General features: G+C 47.1%; 1 protein-coding gene across 1 annotated transcript in view; it reads left to right on the top strand.

Annotated features, from left to right (window-relative positions):
• The first annotated feature begins 607 nt into the window (after positions 1–607).
• HKDC1 (hexokinase domain containing 1) overlaps positions 608–21136 on the top strand; it is a 41336-nt gene continuing 20807 nt past the window's right edge. The window contains exons 1-7 of the mRNA XM_004769545.3: positions 608–781; positions 5860–6022; positions 11441–11589; positions 11681–11800; positions 15952–16047; positions 17109–17208; positions 19288–19471. Of these exons, the coding sequence (XP_004769602.1) occupies positions 719–781; positions 5860–6022; positions 11441–11589; positions 11681–11800; positions 15952–16047; positions 17109–17208; positions 19288–19471 (875 nt within the window). The 5' untranslated portion in view covers positions 608–718. The remainder of the gene's footprint in view (positions 782–5859; positions 6023–11440; positions 11590–11680; positions 11801–15951; positions 16048–17108; positions 17209–19287; positions 19472–21136) is intronic.

Genomic DNA, 21136 nt, shown 5'->3' on the forward strand with positions numbered 1-21136 from the left:
TTCATCCTCTCTCATGGATATTTTTTCCTGGGTCACCACCTGTGCAGTCAAGGTATTCTGGCTTATCATTGTGGGATAGATAAATTTTTATCAGTTCTTTTCCATTACCATGGGCTCTTAGGCAAGAGCCCTGCTCTGTCACAAAGAGAAGGATTTGCCCCAACATTCTTGAAGTCTTCCTGTCCAGGGCAGTGTTTAGTCTTAATTAAGACAACACTGCAGAGAGGCAGGGAGTCAGGATTTCCATCCCTATGTTGAGAAGAAAAGGACTCGAGAGAAAAGGCCGAGACCAGACATTTGCAGAGCCGCTCAGCTGGTTGGAAGTTGGCTTTGTTTAACTCCCAGCTTCTCAGAAGATTTTCCTCGGCTGAGTGGGCTTGGTGGAGCCCTGGCTTGAGAGTGTTGCTTAGCAACGAGATCTTGGGGCACCCAATTCTCCAGAGTCAAGCTACCCATCCCCTGCCTGCCCTCCACCAACCCTCACCTACCATCTCAAGCCTCCTATTAGACAATCAAGTGTATGCCGGAGGGAGGGACCAAAGAGAGGGGCGAAGTTTAATCATTGAACTCTAAACAGCCTGGAGGTATTTAATCTGTAGCACCCAGTTGCCAGAGGCCCTCCAGCCTGAACTGGGAGCGGGCAGCACTCCGGAGACACAGGGGTAAACACCTCACAGAAATCTCTGCCCATCTCAAGAGAAACCAAACTTGGGGGAAAATGTTTGCGGTACACTTGATGGCGTTTTACTGCAGCAAGCTGAAGGAGGATCAGATCAAGAAGGTAAGGACTCGCAGAACTGAGAGATCCCTGATTCACTCGTTGCTGGTGGAACTGATTGATACTTTGCCTACATCCAAAAAGGATTTAAGACAGCTTATTAGAAAAGGTACAGGAACGCAGGACCAGTGAAGAGCTCAAGGGAAGGGGGAGGAAGTGACTCTCCCGCAGGCTGGACATTACACATTGTCCTGAGCCTTGCATTTCACTCGGTACTTCCTGGTAGATACAGGTGGTAGATAAGGCTGGTAGATGTGGGACTGGAGGGGATGAGAGTCTTCAGAAAGGTTGAGGATGATTGTGGTTTTTTTTTTTTTTTTAAGATTTTATTTATTTATTTGACACACAGAGAGAGATCACAAGCAGGCAGAGAGGCAGACAGAGAGGGGTAAGCAGGCTCCCTACCAAGCAGAGAGTCCGATGCGGGCTCGATCCCATGACCCCGAGACCATGACATGAGCCGAAGGCAGAGGCTTAACCCTCTGGGCCACCAAGGTGCCCCGATTGTATTTGATATAAGGGGTATTTGGGAGGAAACGCTACAAAGGGGAGAAAAATTTTGAGAACTTTTAAAGTAATTCACATGATGCTTCATGTGCTTGGAAGAATGTAAGCATGGGAACCAGGAGGGGTGTGAGGTTCAGTGTGCAGTCATGGCACTATTTATTACTGGCTTGTGCTGTTTGCCAATGATGGGCCATCACTGGTGTGCATTATTTTGTCATTTTGCTCAAGAAAACCCCGCACAAAACACATCCTAAGGTAGGACTCTTAACAGTGGCCAAGCCTCAACCAGAGCCCATCAGCATTGTCTCCGGGAGGCCTGGTATGAGCCCAGCCTGCCCCACTAGCCACTCCTGCTGCCAGTGCCTGGGCTCTGGACGCTAGTGTCTCTCAGCTTACAGATAATAGGAGCCCTATGGGCAGACTTAGCCAAGGTCTCCCAAGTATTTCAGGTGGAGTGAGGATTAAACCCAAGTCTCTGACTTCCCTAGCATTCTTTCCTTTGTGCCACCATGCCTCCTGGCTTCTGGAACAGAGAGAGAATGCATGACCGCGTTACAGCCCTCTTGTGCTTGCTGTGAGAAACCTCCCGGGAATTCCGTTCATTAGAGATTTGGGTTAGAAGTTACAGCAAATCTTAAAGTGTTGTAAGTCAATCTGATTTAAGCTGTCTTAATTTTCATTTATTGATTATATTCAGAGTCCCTCAACTGACTTCTTGAGGAGGTGGAAATGTCCTACACAGCACTGCTGATGGACTCACTTTCTGTTACTATCTGCTTTGTACAGAGGACACCTGCATGGTGTTTCTCCAGCTCCCAAGAGGGAGTCTTTGGAACCCTTACATTTGGTTCTGCAAACTAGTTTCATTTTCTTGGGCCCCTCTGTGGCAGTTAACCTGTTGTTACATCCTAGAATCAGGAAGGACATGTTTGTCCACCAGCCTAGATGCAGGCTCAAGAGGAAGGTTATGCAGCCTCGCCTGACTCATTCCAGGTCCTCTGGAAGGAGGGTCAGCCTTTGTCAAGGCCGGAAGTTGACCCTTCCCTCACCCCTGCCCTCGCCCCTTCAAGAAAGCTGAAGATTGAGCTGTGTCAGGATAGTCAGGAACACCGAGTATCCACTTTAAGGAACGGGCGGCGGAGATAGAATGGGCATCTGGTTTATGGACTGCAGGATGACTCACAGGTTCTGAGAACAAGGGTTCATGCACTCCTCCATGTGGTAGCAGCACACCTGGTCAAAAGGCACAGGCCCTTTCTCTCTTCGGGGTCAGGACGGCCATCCGCTCCTTAGCTTCTGTGCTTCCTGCCCCCAGAATTGTCGAGTTCCTGGGCATTACTTGCCTGTGAGGGTTGCTATTCAGACCCTGGAACAATTTGTAATTGTTTTAATTTTAATCTCCCTATACCAACATTAAAACGAAGAACAAAGTAAAACAGGAAGGAAGGAGAGGAGGAGGAAGGAGGGAAGGAGAAACCACTCCGGAAGCTTCTCTTCCAATTCAGTATATTGACATTATTTGACTTATTGAAAACATTGGGCTGAGTCTGGTCACTGACCTACAAATTGTTCACTCATAAGAGAAGGCCTGGCTAGGTTTTCAAAGTGTACTTTTTACAGTTGAGAAAGTCAACATTACGAAAAGGGAAAATGTTACCTTTAATCCCAACCCCCCCCCCCACAAACACTGTCAGATTTGCCCTGTGAAAACCCTTATAATATGTTTCTGTGAATATATCATACCTACAATTCTAAATTTTGTGTCCTTCACTTATTGTTAAATTGTAACCACTTACGTACATTTCTCCCATTTCTTCATAATTATTATTCTAACATCTTCTAATATTCAGTCCAGTTGGATAGTCTTAATTCCACCTTTTCCCTCTTCGGCTACTTTATTTCCCCCCAATTTTTATTTAAATTCTAGTTCGTTAACATATAGTGGTATATTGGTTTCAGGAGTAGAATTCAGTGATTCATCACTTACATACACTGCTCATCATAACTTGGCTACTTTCAAAAACATTTTTTTTTAATTTTAAAGATTTAATTTATTTATTTGACAGACAGAGATCACAAGTAGGCAGAGAGGCAGGCAGAGAGAGAGAGAGGGAAGCAGGCTTCCTGCGGAGCAGAGAGCTCGATGCGGGGCTCGATCCCAGGACCCTGAGATCATGACCCGAGCCGAAGGCAGCAGCCCAAACCACTGAGCCACCCAGGCGCCCCTCAAAAACATTTTTTTTTTAACAATGAAGATATTGCTTTGAAAAACAAAGGGATGGATTTAATGTTTCCATCTTTGGGATTACTCTAAGGTTAGATTTCTAGAACTGGGATCACTAAGTCAAAGAGGTGAACCTTTTTATGACTCTCAATTTATATGGGACCTTTGGACTAAGCGATCTCTAAAGTCACTTCTGGCCCCCACATTCTGTCATTCAGCAGATCTGAGCTTATAGTTTTGGGAATTTGTTCTTCCACGTTAAATGTGCTGCTCATCAGCTCTTTTGTTTAGAAGATAATCCTGTTTTATGGTTTCAGAGTCTTACCGAAAGTGTGCTTGGTTTTCTGTAACTCAGACGCCCTCCCTTAGTGCCAGCAAAGAATGCACCTGTCTATGCAGGCCCCAGATCACCTGTTTGGATTTAAAATGTAGCTTTTTTTTTTTTTTTTTTGCCCCAGCGTATGTTTCATTCTTCCCTTCTAGCTACTGTACCAGGGCCCCTGGGAGGTACAGAGAATAAACAAGAAACTGTTGCTAAGTGGACATTCTTTCTCTCATGACTTTAACTTAGTGAAACAGCAGGAGCAGGAACCCAAAGGTCTGAATGATTCTGTTAAACAGCAGGGGGCAAACGACCCCAGCAGAGCCTCAAAACCATGCTTTCTGCGGGAGGGATGATGCTGCGGGGTTGCTGGAGAAGTTCTCTCTATTCTGGGGCTGCATAGCACATCTCACCCTTCCCCAAGTCCTAATTACTTGGGTCACATCCCTTCCGTTGGTTTTCTCTGTGTTTGTAGCTGTGCCAACCAATTAGTCATAAACAGACTCAGGGTGAACAGGAAGCTCTTAATGAAGCATGACCTGTTTCCATTCTATCTCTTCAAATACATTGAAAGCCCAATTGTCTTTTTTTTTGTTAATGGCTCTCTGATGGTTTTCTGGACTGTCTCTGGTCCCCAAATCCCTGGAAACTTGGGTCTTGGGATTGGTCTCCAGACTGAGCTGGGATGCCTGCCCATGGGGCCTGGCTGATGGCTAGGACCTATCCTATGATACAGGTTATGTGACCCCTGCACTTCAGGTAAAATGTCTCTGTTGGGCTCCTGTGTTGTGCACAGAGCTGTGAAGCAAAACCAGGCAGTGGGGCAAGAAGTATGGGGACTGCATTCTAGTCCCAGTGCGCCACTCACTTGCAGCTGTCCCACTGCTGCATCATGGTTCTGAGCCTTAGGGTCCTCACCTCTCAATCCGAAGCAAGAACTCTGGCCTCACTAGGCTGCCTCAAGCAATATCAGGGATATTAAATGAGGTGACGTATGTGAAAGCACTCTGTAGACGTCAACAGATGTTCTTAGCTTTAAAGAAAAGCGTGGGAGAGTGATTCCTCCAGGAATGCACTGATATCAGGTCTCCTTGTGACTAGGATAGGTAGAAAGACTGCTCAGTATGTGTATTAAGCAGAAGGGGCAAATACAGGGGATCTCTGCCACTGTCCCTAGTCCTGCTCCCCTCAATAATCCATTCCAGTGAGCCCTGGGAATTCAGGCTGCCATTCCAAATGGTTAGTGTTAGCATGAGGAGGAAGCTGGTCTGCCGTTTCTGATAGGACGCTACCTTCAAGTGGGCTGAGCATTGTCATAGTGATGTTTATAACTTCCCTCCATTAGGGCAGTGGTCCTTTGCCCCAATTTCCCAGTTACTTGAGTGTCATCCATCCACTAGCAGCAGTTTCAGCTGGCTTTGAAAATTAAACTTCATCTTAATTAGAACAGTCTCAGTTAAAAACAGAATGAAAAATTAAAGAACAAGAATTTACAGATTACAGTTGGAAACTGAATTGAGCTCTGAGCTTCCTAGCAGCCCATAAACAAAGGGAAACAAGTTTGGGTATATATGGTCATCGTCGTAAAGGAAAGGTTCTAGAAAGGTTCTATGTTTATGAGCTTAAGGTTCAAGCTCTAGCTAGTCTTTTGCAGTGGAGAGGCAATGGGACAATGGTGCAGGCCCTGAACTGGGAATCAGAAACCCTGAATCCTCTGTCGCTTTTGCCCCTCTATTGTCCCATCAGTAAAATGGGAGAATCCTTTCTACCAGAGAGTTTGCTTTCCAGAGGAATAAAATCCTACCTCCCAACCTTCCATTCCATTCTGTTCTTTCAGCTCCCCACCTTGTCTCCAGCTTGGTGAGGGGTCAGGTAAGGAAACTTTGGGATTCCACATCATGAAGCTGTCCCCAAAGTCAGAAAATAGCTTCATGATGGGAGTGGGAATTGACAGCCTTGACTGAAGGACAAGCCTCCCCCTGCCCATTGCCCAGAAGGCATCCCTGGTCACCCTGACTTCTGTTGTAGGTGGACAGATTCCTGTACCACATGCGGCTCTCTGATGAGACCCTTTTGGACATCATGGCTCGCTTCCAAGCTGAAATGCAGAAGGGCCTGGGGAAGGACACCAACCCCACAGCCTCTGTGAAGATGCTGCCTACCTTTGTCAGGGCCATTCCAGATGGCTCAGGTGAGTGGGGCTAGGGTCTGCCAGGGACCCTGGGGCTAGGGTCTGCCAGGGACCCTGTACCGGGCTTATCTCTCCTGCCTTCTGTGCATACTCCTCCACAACTCTCTCTGCTTCTGTCCATTCAATACCAAAATTTTGAACCAAAGTTCAAATGTATCCTGCTTTCTTTTCTGCATGTGTTGGCCCCACACATTTTGTCTATTTACTTGCTGGAGTATCCCAACATTCTTCCCCTCATGAACACCAACTTAGCTTTTCGGTCTCAGGGTAGAGGTCACCGCCTCCATGTAGGAAATGTCCCCATGCTGTGTTAGGTGCTTGTCCTGACTCCTGCCGTGTGTGAGTTTCCCTACTGGGTCGATGCTCCATTAGAACGGGACCTGTGTCCTCTTCACAATGGTGAGCACCATGCATGGTGCCTGATGCCTACTAGGCCCTGAAATATTTGCCAAATGGAAAATAAATGGTATTTCATGCCTAAGTATCTAGATTCTAGGTCCAAGGTAGTAAGTAAGGGAGACAACATGATGTGGTGGAAGAGGAAATAATTCAAGAAACCTGGCCTCTAGTCCCAGCTCTGATATTTCTTAGTGTCCTTTGGCAAAATGTTTAGGTGTAGTTTCTTTATCTATAAAATGAGAGAGTTGACCTCTGTATTTGTTTTCTATTGTTGCTGTAACGAGTTATCACAAATTTAGCTTCTTAAAACCGTGAAATTTATTCTCTTTCAGCCCTGAAGTTTAGACGTTTGAAGTGGGTCTCACAGGGCTGTAATCACAGTGGTGTCAGGGCTGCATTCCTTCCAGAAGTTCTAGGGTAGAATCTCTTTCCTTGTGTTTTCCAGCTTCCAGAGGCTGCCTGTGTTCCTGAACTCATGCCCCTTTTTATTTCCAAACCAGCGAGTTAGCTTAAGTCTCCCTCTGAGTCTGACCCTTCTGCTTCCCTCTTTCACGTTTAAGGACCTTGTGATTAAGTTAGGCATACCCAAATAATCCAGGATAATCTCCCAACCTCAAGGTCAACTGATGAGCAATTTTAATTCCATCTGTAACCTTATTTTCCCTTGCTGTGGTAACTAACATATTCATGGATCTGGGAATTAGGATGTGGACATATTTGGGGAACTATTACTTTGCTGACCACAGCCTAGAGACCTTTAGTGGGAATCCATGAGGTTCCATCCAACTCCTCCATTCTCAGCCTCTGGGCATAGCCATAGGAGGGACAGGAAGTAGTATCTACCAGGAGCCTTCTGTGGTCAGGGGTGTTAGGAACTCACTGTCTCACATAATCCCTAAAGAGCCCTGAGGTGTAACTGTTACGCCCAAGTCAGATGAGAGCACGGAGGACCAATGTCAGGGTCTCAGTGCTCTGACCAAGCTCCAGCAGGGGCTTTGGGACCCTTGAAAGAGCAGGGGCTGAAGTCTGGGGAGCTCCCAGGGACTTTGATTGGAATAGCCAGATCCTGGACCCCTTTGGGCCAATGACGGAGGGTCACAGTAGCATCTACCATCCAAGAGGTCCCTGGGAACTATGATGGAGGAAGCTTCTTTCCTCACTGGTGGGTAGGTGACTGGGTTGGCTAGGTACCCCTCTGGAGGGACATAAGCTTTGGAGAGAGACCATCCTGCTTTGAAATCTGATGAGTTCCAGACACTCCTCTAGGAGAGTGCCAATGGGACTGTGGTCCTTGACAGGTCATCCAGGGCCTTTCAAAGTAAGTGCCTGAGTCATGGGTGTGTCGTGGGGGAGGGGGAACTAGGGTGAAGTCCTCCAGGCTTCCTGTGCTTTGGCTTCTCCTGCTGAGCCATGTCCCCAGAAGCAAGGGAAAGTGACTGTGAGGCCCTGGAGAATGCTGGGATGGATGAGTCTTCTGGCCCTGGCTGCTCCAGGAAGTAAGTGAAATGAACCAAGTTTTAGAAGGCCCCTCCTCAGGCCAGGAGGTGGTGCCTCTCCTTAGAGCCTCTTGTCACATCATAAATCTCACCAGTGAGCCTGTTACGTGAGGTCTTAGGGCCCAGAGCCTCCACAGCAGGTGGCCTCAGTAAGTCCCTGGACCACTGCAGTCCTGTCCGCATCAGGGTTGTTAGGATCAGACGAAGTCATGTGGAAGGAGTACTTTAAAATATCCAAACCATTGCCCCAAGCCTTCTGTAGCTCCTGCGAGCTGGTGGTGTAATTACATGGTCACTAACAAACAAAAGCCAACAAATAAAGTGCTATGAATCCATTGGGGCCTCTATTTCAAAAATGTATGCAGTTTCCAGAGAGATCGTGAGTTCGCCTACTCTCTTTCCCTCCTGTCATCCAAACCTACCTGAGGGGGGAAACTGGTAGAACCTTAGTTCCCTCCAGCCTTTCCGTCAGGGAGCTGCAGTCCACTGTTCTTACAAAATGCCTGAGAAGTGTTAGCATTTGTGCCTCACCCTCTAGCAGCCACAAGGGAAAGGAGACTCTGGCTCTGCAGGGAGCAGGGACTCTGACTCTGGAGACCTGATTCCAGCTGCTGCTACTAAGGTCGTGGTGGGGGGCTTGAAGGGGAGCCCAGGGAGCCCTGATGTGGTTGGCTGATGGACCCAGGGGTCTGCCCCAGGACAGGGGTCCCCTGCTCGCCCCCTGGTGCAATTCCTAAACATATAGTTTCTCAGATCTCTCCCGTGGAGAGTCTGGATCTCCAGCAGTCAACACTGTCAGTCACTGCTGCACTAGGGAATGGGAACAGGACAAGGAGAAGGAAATCCTGGAGCCACTGAAAGGTCCCAGGAGCATTATCTACAGAGGTGGATCATTATCTTCTTATTATTAAAAAAATTTTTTTTAATGGAGATATAATTACCTTAACATTATATTAGTTTCAGCTGTACAACATGATGTTTGTACATACCACAAAATGATGGCCACAATAACATTCAGCAACATACATAGTTACAAATTTCTTTTTTCTTCCAATAAGAACTTTGAAGATCTACCCTCTTTGCAATTTTCAAATGTGCAACACCTTCTTCTTAGCTGTCGTCACCATGTCATGTGTCCCAGCCCCATGACGGGAGGTCATAATAATTGTAATAATTGCTGTAGAGATCCTGACAGCCCTTCGGTAGCTGTTGCCTCTTCTTCAGGCGCGTCCTCCCTCCCTCAGGGTCCAACGAGTCCTTTCTCTGGGGTCAAAGTCGCAGAAGGGATCAGACCAAGTGGTTTCCAGGAAATCCCCTGTTGAGTCACTGTTGAAGCAAGGTGCTTGCCTGCTGATAAGGGTGCCAGAGGCCAGAGGAAGCGAATCTGTGCTATGCTGCACGAAGGTTCCGAGATGACCTCTAACCTGAATTTGCAGCCCAGGAACCTCCTCTTCTATGAAAATCCCCCAGTCTATCCTGGTCGGTGCCCTGAGGCATTTTCCCCAAATCTCACTCAGAGCTGGGCACACCCCTGCTTAAAATCTTTCTGCAGCTCCCTTCACCTTCTGAAGAAAGCTCAAGCTCTTCGGGGTGGGCTAGTTTCCCCAGATCCTTCCTAGTTCATCCTGAGACTGCATTTCTGTCTTCCCTCCTTCCTCAAAAGCAGCCTCCACCCTCCCTACGTGAGCTCATTCCTTGGCTCGGTTCCTCTCCCAGGGACCTGCTCTGGCTGGCTGCCTCCCTCCCTCTTGTTCTTCTGCACTCAGTTCTGTCCCACCTCTTCTGGGGTTTAGAGAGCGTTCCCTGGGCTGCCCTAGCCCCTGTCATGTTATTTAGCACAGAGTCATGCTCAGTGAATGTTTGTACATGGACTGTGTGATCTGCCCTATTTCCTGTTCAACAAGATAACATCTGGGAAAACATCTCTTGCTTGGTATGTGATGAAAACAGAAGTTGCACAGTATTAGGTCCCTAGATTCCCTCCCTGAATAATAAATTGCTCCATCAGGCTTCTTTGGGGGGCAGATCTAGGGAGATAAGAATCTTGCTTCCCAGATAATCTCCACAAAAACAAAAGATCCAGCTGGCTGGGTCTGGAAATGATCAAGGCCTGTGCTGCTCTGACTGTGGTCCACACACCTGCAGCAGCTGTACCTGGGAACCTGTTTGGAAATACCAAATCTCGAGGGCGCCCCACTGGTGTATGACTCTTGAGCTCAAGGTCATGAGTTCAAGCCCTGTGTTTGGTGTAGAGATGACTTAAATAAATAAATAAACTTTAAAACACACACACACACAAAAACAACACCAGAATCTCAGACCCTACCTCACAATCTGTATGTTAAAATTCTTAGGAGAGTCACATGCACATTCAAGTTTGCGGAGTACTGCTCAGGAGGGCCTGTCTCTAGCTCTCTGACTGCCACAAACAGAGAACTCAGTCGAGCCCGGTAGGAAAGGAGTTCTGTTTTACAAGGACACGGAGAGCAAAAGGGGGACGTACAGGATCTTGTGGGACTCTGAGGGCAGGAGCTGTGGTCCGCTCAGGTTGCAAGCAGACTCGGTGGGACTCAGATTTTCCCCTGTGGTTTCAGCCTACATACATGGGGCCACCTTGGCCACCCAGCTGACCTCTGGTTTGGGGGATGCTTCTACTTCAGTCTTTATCACAGACTAGCCATTCTCACTGTTTTATTTCACATGTCACACGGAGTAAATCCGAATGGCCAGCTGGTCCCTCATCCCCATGCAGCTGTATCTGAAGTCACGTGGTACAAAACAAGGCCACTGGGAACCAGATCTGTGGTCCTAGAATTTCACTCACATGTGCCTTGGGCATACACGCCATATAACGATATATACTGTACCATATAATGTACCTTATAATGCCTAGTACCTGTCAGCACTTTTCAGGCACAGATAGTTCTATACAAAGGATTGTGGGTCCACAAGTATGTGTTCTTATCCCGTATCTGTGGCTGGTGCAGAAGGCTGGCAGGCATCCTGGCAGGAATCCTGGCTGGATCCTGAGTTGAAGTCACCAAAGTGGGCTGCCTCACTTTAACATAGGGGTCATATCCACCTTTTTCTTAATAGCATCTGTCTTGCACTGGGCTGGGTCTGACCCCAAATGTGAAGATCCTTGGCCCTGTAAGGGCCATCCTTGGGTCCCTATCTCTTTACCCTCCCGGGGTATTTCCCATCTGTCCAAGAGACTGAGGCTTGTATGGGGCTGGTTTCCTTTCCCTGCACGCCTCCCTGCCTTTTCCTCCTGCCTTACCAGCACTTTGCCCGCACTTGGAATATCAGCTCCCTCAGCCTGGTTGGGGCATGCTGGACTGGGCTCCACCCTCAAGGCCCATTTCTGATACTATCTGCCTGAAGTAGGATCACATTGGCCTTCTCTGCATTCACGCCCTCCAACAAGGCCGGGTGGGCAGATTTGGGTCACACCCCAACTTCTAAAGCTGAGCTGGGCATAGAACAGCCTTCGCTAAATGATACCTTTTTTTTTCCCCCATAGAAAATGGGGAGTTCCTTTCCCTGGATTTTGGAGGGTCCAAGTTTCGCGTGTTGAAGGTGCAAGTCTCTGAAGCGGGGAAAAGAAAGGTCCAGATGGAGAGTCAGTTCTACCCAACACCCAATGAAATTATCCGAGGGAATGGCTCAGAGGTATGGGGAAGGGGCGGGGGGGAGGCCTTGACATCAAGTTTATAGCTGACCACGCCTTAGCCCAACTTCCTGTGCTTTCTCTTCTCTGCAGCTGTTTGACTACATCGCTGACTGTCTGGCAGATTTCATGAAGACAAGGGGGTTGAAGCATAAGAAATTGCCCCTTGGCCTAACCTTCTCTTTTCCCTGCAGACAGACTAAACTGGAAGAGGTAATAAGGTTCATGACCAGGAAGGAAGAAGCCGTGCAGAGTTTGGGGTTGGGGCTAGAGAATGTGGGTATGTTCAGGAGTCAGGCTGGGAACAGGAGAGGTCAGCAGGAGTCTTCTTGTTTTATTTTCTTCTTTTTTTTGTGCAGTGAGGTGGAAATGTGAGGCAGGGACTCATAAATGCAGTAGCCTTGATTTTGCACTTGACATGGGCATGGCACATGGTAATGGGATGGTTTTTACCCCTTCATTCTCAGACTTGGTTGCATGGGGATCCCTGGAGGGCTTGTTAGACACAGATTGCTGGACCCTGTCCAAGAGATTCTCAATCAGTGGGGCCTTAGATTTGCATTTCTAACAGCTTCCTGGGTGATGGATATGGATGCTGGTGGTCTGCGGACCACACCTAGCACCCCAGACATAGCCAACTGGAACAAGAGCAGAAGGCTTGGGGGGTTTCCCTCACCATGAGCCCTGAGGAGAAGGCTGCAGGTGGGGTCATTGGAGGGACAGTGTTGGGACATACAGTCTCAACTGTGCAGCTGTCCGGCGGGAGGTCTCATCTCTGTGTGCCTCATACATTCAACTAATAAACAGGGAGAAATCAAACCCAATCTTATGTCAGTCTGCAAGAATAAATAAGGGGCCACAGGAAAGAACAATGAGCTTTCTGGGGTCAGGGAGTCATAGTCAAGAGTCAGGTATCCCCAGGCCACACCAGTCTGGGGGTAGGGGCCCATGGTCTCTTCCTGCACGTGCCGGTCATGATGCCCAGCTGGTGGTCCATTCATGGAGAACCTTGACATCCCAGCCTGCCCTAGGATGTATTTGCTGTTGCTGGCTTGAGCCATCATCAGTGGGGAGGAGTGGAAAAAAAAGAATGGGTTATCATATCCCACAGACTTATCTTTGCAGCATGGCTCAGAGCAAGCTGTGTCCCCTGGGCAAGTTCATAACTTCTTAAGCTACTTGATTTTCCATCTGTAAAACGGGTAATAACAGTTCCCTGCCGGGTTGAGGAGATGTTTAGACCAGACTGTGCCTGTTGCATCAGTGGTAGCTGCAGCGCTACCACAAGGACTGTCCCTATGTCAGTGGTTTCTTGGTGCTTTTGTACCTTGTCCCCTGCCTCAACAGATGTTTCTGGAGGGCAGGCACTGTCTTATATTAGTCTTTTTTTTTTTTTTTAAAGATTTTATTTATTTATTTGAGAGAGAGAGACTGCATGCCCAAGGAGGTTAGGGACAGAGAGGGGGGGAGAAGCAGACTCCCCGCTGAGCAGGGAGCCCGATCCCAGGACCCTGGAATCATGACCTGAGCTGAAGGCAGATGCTTAACCAACTGAGCCCCCAGGCACGCCTGTTTTATATTCTTCTCTACCTGCAGGGTCTATAGCATGGTGTCTTGTATTTTATAGGTGATTATTAACTATCTGACAATTAAAGGTACAGCCAGTCATTTACTTGATTCCATTGAGTGGGAACTAGCCATGATCTATGTAGATAGGGCATGGGTTGAGGTTCTCATTTTTATTATTTTATTAAAAAAAAAAAAAAAAAGGATGGGACAAAATTAGCATGAAGAAGTGTTTAGAGAATGTGAGAAGAGGCCGGGCCGAGTTGGGCTGTGCCGTGTCGCTGGCTTTGCTGGCTGGAGGAGCAGAGGTCCCAGAGTCTATAGAGGGAGTGGAGGAAGAGTGGTGGGTATCAGACCATGGGATAGAGATCGGATTCACCTAGTAGTTCAATGGCTCTTCTCTGTGCTCAGAAATGGAGACCCCAGGAAGAAGGAGGAGACCTCTCAAGCTCTGTTGGGGTTCATTTGAGTTTGAGAACCACACTTGCGTATTTTCTTGATAACTGGGAGGTGACTGTATGGTTTGTTTATCCAAGATTTTGGCATTTTTCTAAGCCAAATCCCTACCAACATCTTTATGTAATAATATTAATAATAATAATAGCACTGTACCTTTGATTGTGGTATTGTATATTGCAACATGCTGAACTCCTTATGTGTATTATCTCATTAAAATCCCAAGCAGTCATACAAAGTAGATATGATTATTTCCATTTCATATTTGAGAAAATAACTGCAGCTCAGAGATGTTAAGAGAATTTGCCCAAGGCCACACAGCCAAGAGCGGCTCAGCCCAAGATTACCAGCTCCTGCCCGCACCACCTTTCCAGAAAAGACACAGCTCTAGAACTTTGTTTAAAATACCACGAAGGTGCCTAAAAGCATTTTGACCCATTTTGTGCCATTTTCCAGTAAGGATAGTCAGTTTAAACAATTAAGCCAGGGAAAAGTGCTTGATTATATCAAGAAAGCGAAAAGTGCTTTTTCTTATCAAAGTCTAGTTGAATCATTTGCATTTTAAAAAATTTCCCCCCAGACTGCCTTTCAGTGAAGTCTAAAGTTAAGTGGAAAAACTTCAGCCACAGGAAATGTACTAGTGATAACAACAAAGTGTGGGCACAGCCGTTTCATCAAGGCTGTGCTGTGGATGTAGGCTTGTGACGCTGAAATAAGGGCTCTTGGAGAAGGTGGGGCTGGTAAGTCATCTGAGTGCAGGAGGAGGTGGAAAGGGGAGGCCTTCCTGAGGAGGGTGGGCTCTGGAGGTTTCTTTGTGAAACTAAAAGATGATTGAAGAAAATAAGAGCCTGGGAATTAAGACGGGAGGTCACTTCACTGTTGTTGTTTTGTTTTGTTGTTTTTAAATGAGGGAACAGAAAAGTCTTAGCAGAAGAGAAATTTCTGTGTCTGTGTGTGTGTTTCTGATGATAAAATGGTAATGCTTTTCTATATAGGAGAGAGAGAGGGGGAGAGATAGAGAAGAGGATAGGATTGAAAAGCTTAAAGAAGAAATCAGAAACTCTAAGCCCAACCTTCAGGAGACCCAGTACTTGCATTGTTGGCCTTCTAGTCATGTCTATACTAAATAAATACTGATGTTATGCTGTTTGCATAGTATTCATATGTACGCACAGTTTTAAGAAATATAATAAGGTCCTTTAAAATTTTCCATTTAACTGTATATTACAAGCGTTTATTCTCCACTCCCTCATACACCCTGCCTCTAATACATACCACATTGTCCCTAGCAGCCTTTTTGAGGGGGGTGAGGGGGTGGTTGCCCTCTATCTCACCAAGCAGGGATGTTCCCATGACCTGTGAAGGAAGAAGTTAGGGAGCGCTGCCACTAGGTAGTGCTGTGGTGCAGGGAAAAAGCCCTGGTCTCTGGTCTGGAATCAGACCAGGGCATTCCAGTTGGACTCACTCACTGTGAGATCTAGAGCAGTTTCCTTCTGTAAATCTCAGCTTTATCCGTAAACTGAGAGGACTTGGAGGGCATGGTGGGGATTCTTTGAGTTTGGGTTCAGCTATTTTTTGATTGGGTGGCCTCGGGCAAATCTCTTAATCTCCAAACTTTTCTTCTAGCCTGAAACATTCTGATTATTCACTATTTTACAAAACTCTTGGGAAACACCGTTTTAAAAAAAAAACATTTTTAAAAAAAGTATTTTATTTTTAAATAATCTGTACACCCAACGTGGGGCTTGAACTCATGACCCCGAGATTAAAAGTTGCATGCTCTACCAACTGAGCCAGCCAGGCGCTCTAGGAAACACCACTTTTATGCAAATAATTGATAACCCAAAGAGAGAGCAATTTTTCTAAGTTGAACTTAAGTTCCCAAGGGAGTCCTGCTCACTAACACCGTGTTGGTTCTGTTTTGTGGATCTGGCAATCCATATGCATCCTGTGTACGTAATGTGTATCTACTACGGGCCGGGTATTTCCATCAGAGCATTCCTGTGATAGGGGCAGGGAGATGAGGGTTCTCCGTTTCGCGGATGAGTAACTGAGGCTCAGAGAGGTTAAATGACTTGACTAATGTCTTGCTGAGTCTAGGTCCTCAGCAATTGTCCTGTCTGCCATTCCGTATACTGTTTCAAACTGCTCAGATGAAATAAAGATGTTTACATGGTTAGAAAAAGCCTCTGAAGGAATGTTGAAAGTGTTGGGGGTGATTCAGCTTCAAGAGGAGAAGCCCGTACAGATGTGCTTCATGCTTGAGATTTCTGCCACTCATTGTCAGAGTTTCAGAACTGAGCACCTTCTTCATTTTAACTGGCTCTGAAATCTTCCACCAGGGTATCCTGCTTTCATGGACCAAGAAGTTTAAGGCACGGGGAGTTCAAGACACAGATGTAGTGAGTTGTCTGACCAAAGCCATAAGAAAACACAAGGTGAGGGGTTCGCCTCCCTGTCCTAGCCCCTTTCTCTCCCTGTGGGGTTTCCTACTGTGTCTGTCTTGGAAGGAGAATCAGAGAAGGAATTGATCCTGGGGCAGATCTCACTGTGGTGTAGGTGTGATCAGTTGTGACCAATTTGGGTATACTCACTGGTAAGCCTCGGTACATGGTGCTTGTTCCAGTGGCCATTGAAATGTGGCCTCACGCTTTCCTGGGACCTCCCCAGCTGCCACAGCCACCTCAGAAGGTCTTGGTTAGACCCCGTGCATGTGTAATGCTCTAGTCGCCTTTCCTCTCTGAGCTTCAAAGATCGCTTTCTTTCCAGACCGGCCGTCTTTCCTATTTTCTACTCTCTATTTGTGGGTTATCTCTATTTGTTGAATAAATTTTATGATAATCTAAACTGAAAAAGCAAGACATGGTCCTTGCTGAGCTGAGAAGTAGACAAATAAATCCAACTTATTTGTTGTCCTGATAGCGAGAACAGTATTTTGATGGATACCCTTCTAGTCTTTTTTCTCTCTAAAGATGCCATCATAATCTTTTGTAGCCTTGTTTTTCTTTTATTGTTTCACTTCACTTTAGAATGCTCCCCCCAAACCTTGGGGAACCATATTACCTTGGGGTAACAATCCAAGTTGACTCGTCAACATGGGAAGCCCAGATGAGAAATCCGTGGTGCTGCCCATGGAGAGGACTTGGCGGAGGCTGGTTAAGCTGTCCCCGTGGGCGAGGGAGGGCTTTGCTCCCAGGAGAAACATGCTTTCCTCAGGGGTCTCTCCAATAAAAGGCTGGATTCCTGGTGGTCTGTCCTCATATTTCCATTGCACAGAGGCCTTCAGCCATAAGGCAGGAGCTTGGGTTCCACTCTTCAGTTCCCAACTGCTCTTTCTCTCTTCTAGACCCCTGAATCTGACAGAGGCTCTGTCTCTTCCAGGCAGGATCTAGCGATTGTCCCATCAGCTTCACAGCTCTTGCTTCCTTTCTGGGAAAAGATAAAGGGATGATGGGCCCTTCCTACCCCCTGACGCCCTCTGGGACTTGTGTTCCATCAGGACATAGATGTGGACATCCTGGCCTTGGTCAATGACACCGTGGGGACCATGATGACGTGCGCCTATGATGATCCCTACTGTGAAGTTGGTGTCATCATTGGTAATTCAGTTTGACTTGATTTTCCAGGTCGGGAAAAGGGGCTAGTCTGGGGCTCAGTTTTAGCAACCTGAGCACATTCTGTGGGAGGGTACTGGCACTTTCTGTTCATGAGATGTAATGTGGAAAAATGGAAAATTAATGCATTCATTTGACAGGCACTTGCGGAGTGCTTCTTGGGTGCTAGACCCTGTGCTCTGCCTCGGGTTTGCAGTGGAGGTAATTCCTGTATTCCTGCAGCTTTCAGTGGGGGCCTGGGTGAAAGGCCTGAAAGGTCCAGACAAGTAATATCAGGTCATGGTTGGTGTGATGACAAGAGGGAAGCAGGTTGAGGTGACTGAGAATGAGTGTGGTGGAGGGGGAAGACAGGTTTCTCTGAGGGTAACATTTGAGCAGGGACCTCGGGGGATAAGGAGGAAGGAACAAAGTGGAGATGGACAGGAAGAGAGGCCCTGGTTAAGCAAAGAGGAGACCTGTGGCCTCTGAGGTGGGATTGGTCTGCGATGCTCCAGGAACCCTAGAAGCTGGTGGTGGCTGAACCACAGTGACTGAAGGCTGAGAGGACTGGGCTCTTCAGGCCAGAGAGAATGAACAGGACCGGGCCAACGGCACAGGACATGGGACATGGTCCCTGTGTGGTCTTTGGCTTCCATCCTGAGAGGAGGCAGGCAGCAAGGCCCTGGAGGACGTCGGGTGGGGGTGGATCAACGGGTTATGCATTTTTAAGAAACACATTTTGGCTTCTGCGTCAAACAGAGAATTGACTCTTGTGGGCAACAACGGAAGCAAGGTGACCAGCCAAGAGGCCATTCCCCTGTGCACATAGGACATGGTGGGGTGTCGCAGCACAGTGGAGGTATCTGCTCGGTGGTCCTCAACACCTGAATGGGAGGGGGTCTGCCAGAGGTGTCTGTGAGAAGGCAGTGTGGGGGACCGGAAGCTGGGTGGATTGGGTTTATCAGCTGTTCTTGAACAGATCCTACCGTCTCCCCTGGGGAGAGTTTTCTGAATCACTCCTCAGCTGGACGTTCCCAAAGGGCAGGATCTTTACACCTGAGGGGCTTTATCTGCCTTCCCAGTTCCCGAGCCCCACAGCTCGCCATGCGATGGGCGCCTGCAGCCACAGCTTCAAGCCCCGTCCACTGCGTCTCGGCGACTGCGTCTGGCAGACTGCAGATCGGCTGCCACACCTTAACTGTGTCCCCGCTTTTCTTAGAAAAGCTTTTTCCACATACTGCATTACATTCGCTTCTCTCATTTCTTATTTCTCATGTTGGCTTTAAAATCCTCAGACCAGAGCATCAGACAGGGAAAGACACTTTAAAAAAATAATTTTTAAAGCAGCTTTGAGCAGTGAAAATTCTCATTGAAGGTGTACAACCCAATGGTTTTTAGTAGATATCGAGTTTCCTGACCATCCCTGACCGTCACCTGGATCCAGCTGTAGAACATTTCCCCCGGTGGGGGGCCGTCTCCCGTGGACTGTCCATTTGTAGCCACTCCCCAGTATTCTTGTGCTTGAGGCATTTCCTTGGAGTGATTTTGTGTGTGAGTAATGGAATGTTGCGTTCTTGTGTGATAGCTTATCGCTGTCAAAGATAAGGATGTAGCTTCTGCTGGGAGCAATTTGTGGCAGGCCCTGAGTAAAGAATATTTTTAGTATCAATAGAGAAGAGGCTAAGTAGTTTAGGGAAAGGATTAAAAAAATGACTGGGTGGGTGAATTTTTTTTTTTTTTTTTTTTTTTTTTTTAAATTTCCAAGGTTAGGTTCACTCATCCTCATCTTTGTAAATGTGCTCTGTCAGCTTTCATCCATATTCATGGGACTTCCTCACAATCAGCTCCATTCAGGACAGCAAACCATTAACATCTGAGAAGTGTAGACTTGACATATCAGCTTTATTCCTCATGAACTCCCAGGCTTGCCAAAGCTGCTTCCCTCAGTGAGAACCAGCCCGGGAAGTGGATCAAAAGTACTTTGTGGTACATTCAGAGGGCTCTCAGGCACTTGAGAGGTCTCTGTGTCTCTGCCCAGCTGGGAGCCTTTCGGTCTTTGCCTGTTTGCTCTGATCCCTCATGCAGGCACTGGTACCAATGCGTGTTACATGGAGGACATGAACAACATCGACCTGGTGGAAGGCGACGAGGGGAGGATGTGCATCAGCACGGAGTGGGGGGCCTTCGGGGACGACGGGGCTCTGGAGGACATCCGTACCGAGTTCGACCGGGAGCTGGACCTCGGCTCTCTCAACCCCGGGAAGCAGCTGTGAGTCCCCTTGTGCTGTCATCGGGGCGTTGGCATCAGGAAATACCCAGTCCCTCAGGTACACCTTGAATGTGGGAGGCTTTCCAGTGGTGACCAGTTACCTGTCACAAGGCCAGGCTTGGGTTTTAGTTTCATCGGGCACCTGTGAAAGTGAAGGTGAGGAGATGGAGTGATCTCCTCTAGGTCATAACCCAATTCTAATTCAGTCCCTATTTCTAGAGTGTGTACATGTTGGGGGGTGGCTACCCCTGGGGACCAGGTGCTTCGCGTCCTGCCATCTTGGTGCCTTTGGACGCTCAGCCACAGAACAAACCCAGTGCAGCCCAAGGGAGCAGGACCCAGGGAAGTTCGTAGGTGCTGCGGTGCCTTCCCAGCTCAGGTCTTGGGGAGTCTTTCTCGGCTCTCACACCATGCTCACCAGGAGAAGAGCGACTGGGGGTCTGCGTCAGCTCTGCCTACACGCTGAACCCCCAGAGCTGCACATCTGAGTTTTCTTTCCTTTCTATGCACGCTGTCTTACATGTTATTGGTTCTCATTAAGTGTTTGTTGAATGAAAAGGTATTTAAAATTTTTTAAAAAATAATTTTAGGCTTACAGAAAAGTTACAAAAATGGTTCAAGATTCCCCTCCACCCAGATTCTTTAAGTATGAATATTCTCTCTCTGTTTCTGTGTATATGTATATACATACACATATACACAAAATGTCTGAATAAAATTACTTTTCTGAGTCATTTGAAACTAAGTTGCAAATATAATATTCCTTCACTCCTGAATACTTCAAAGTGTATTATCTGCAAACGAGTATAGTCTCTCCCAGAACCAAAGTATAATAGTCAAAATTAGGAAATTAACACTTAATCAGTTCTAATATCTAATTTACAGACCTTACTCAAAATTCATTAGCTGTCCCATTAATGTCCTCTATAAAACAAGAAAAAAGGAATGGTCCTGGCCCAGGCTCTGTTCAGGATCACCCATGACAGCTTGTGGCTTTCTCTTGAGCCTCTTTGAGCCTGGAAACCCTCTGTAGTATCTCTTTTTCGTGAGCTTAAAGCGTGCAAGCCATTTATTACACAGAATGTCCCTCAACTGTCTGAGGTTTCCTCGTGATTAGATTCAGGTGTGCATTTTCGGCAGGACGGTCACAGAAGAGACGTGGGCCCTCCTCAGTGCATCATGTCTGGAGGCCCTGGACGTTTGTTCATTCCTTGCTTGGCTCCCCCAGATCACTTGGCCAGGGGGCTGCATAACAGGTTCTCCCAGAAGTTGTTACTATCCCTTCTGTCATGAATACTGTCTGGTGAAGAGATACTTGGAGACTATGGAAATATCCTGTTTCCCATTAACTTTCACTCTTTATTTTGAGCATCCATTGATGAATTTCTAAATTCATTGTCTTTCTTTGTTGTGATTCTCCTGTAAACCATGGCTTTCCTGTCTCCTCCATCTATCTGTTTATCTTTGTAGGAATCCTCATAGGATTCTTCCTCTTATTTAATGGGGTATTATTTATTCCTATCATTATTTATTTTGATGCTTGGATATTTCCACATTTGGCCAACGGAAGCCCCTTCAAGCTGGTCCTGTGTCCTTTCGATGTGTTCTCATCACTCTTTATGGACTTTCTTATTTTCTGGCCCTGTAAGATGTTCCAGGCTTCTT

This window comes from Mustela putorius, unplaced genomic scaffold (assembly GCF_011764305.1).
Source record: "Mustela putorius furo isolate JIRA1106 unplaced genomic scaffold, ASM1176430v1.1 tig00000698_pilon_pilon_pilon, whole genome shotgun sequence".
Lineage (NCBI taxonomy): Eukaryota > Metazoa > Chordata > Mammalia > Carnivora > Mustelidae > Mustela > Mustela putorius.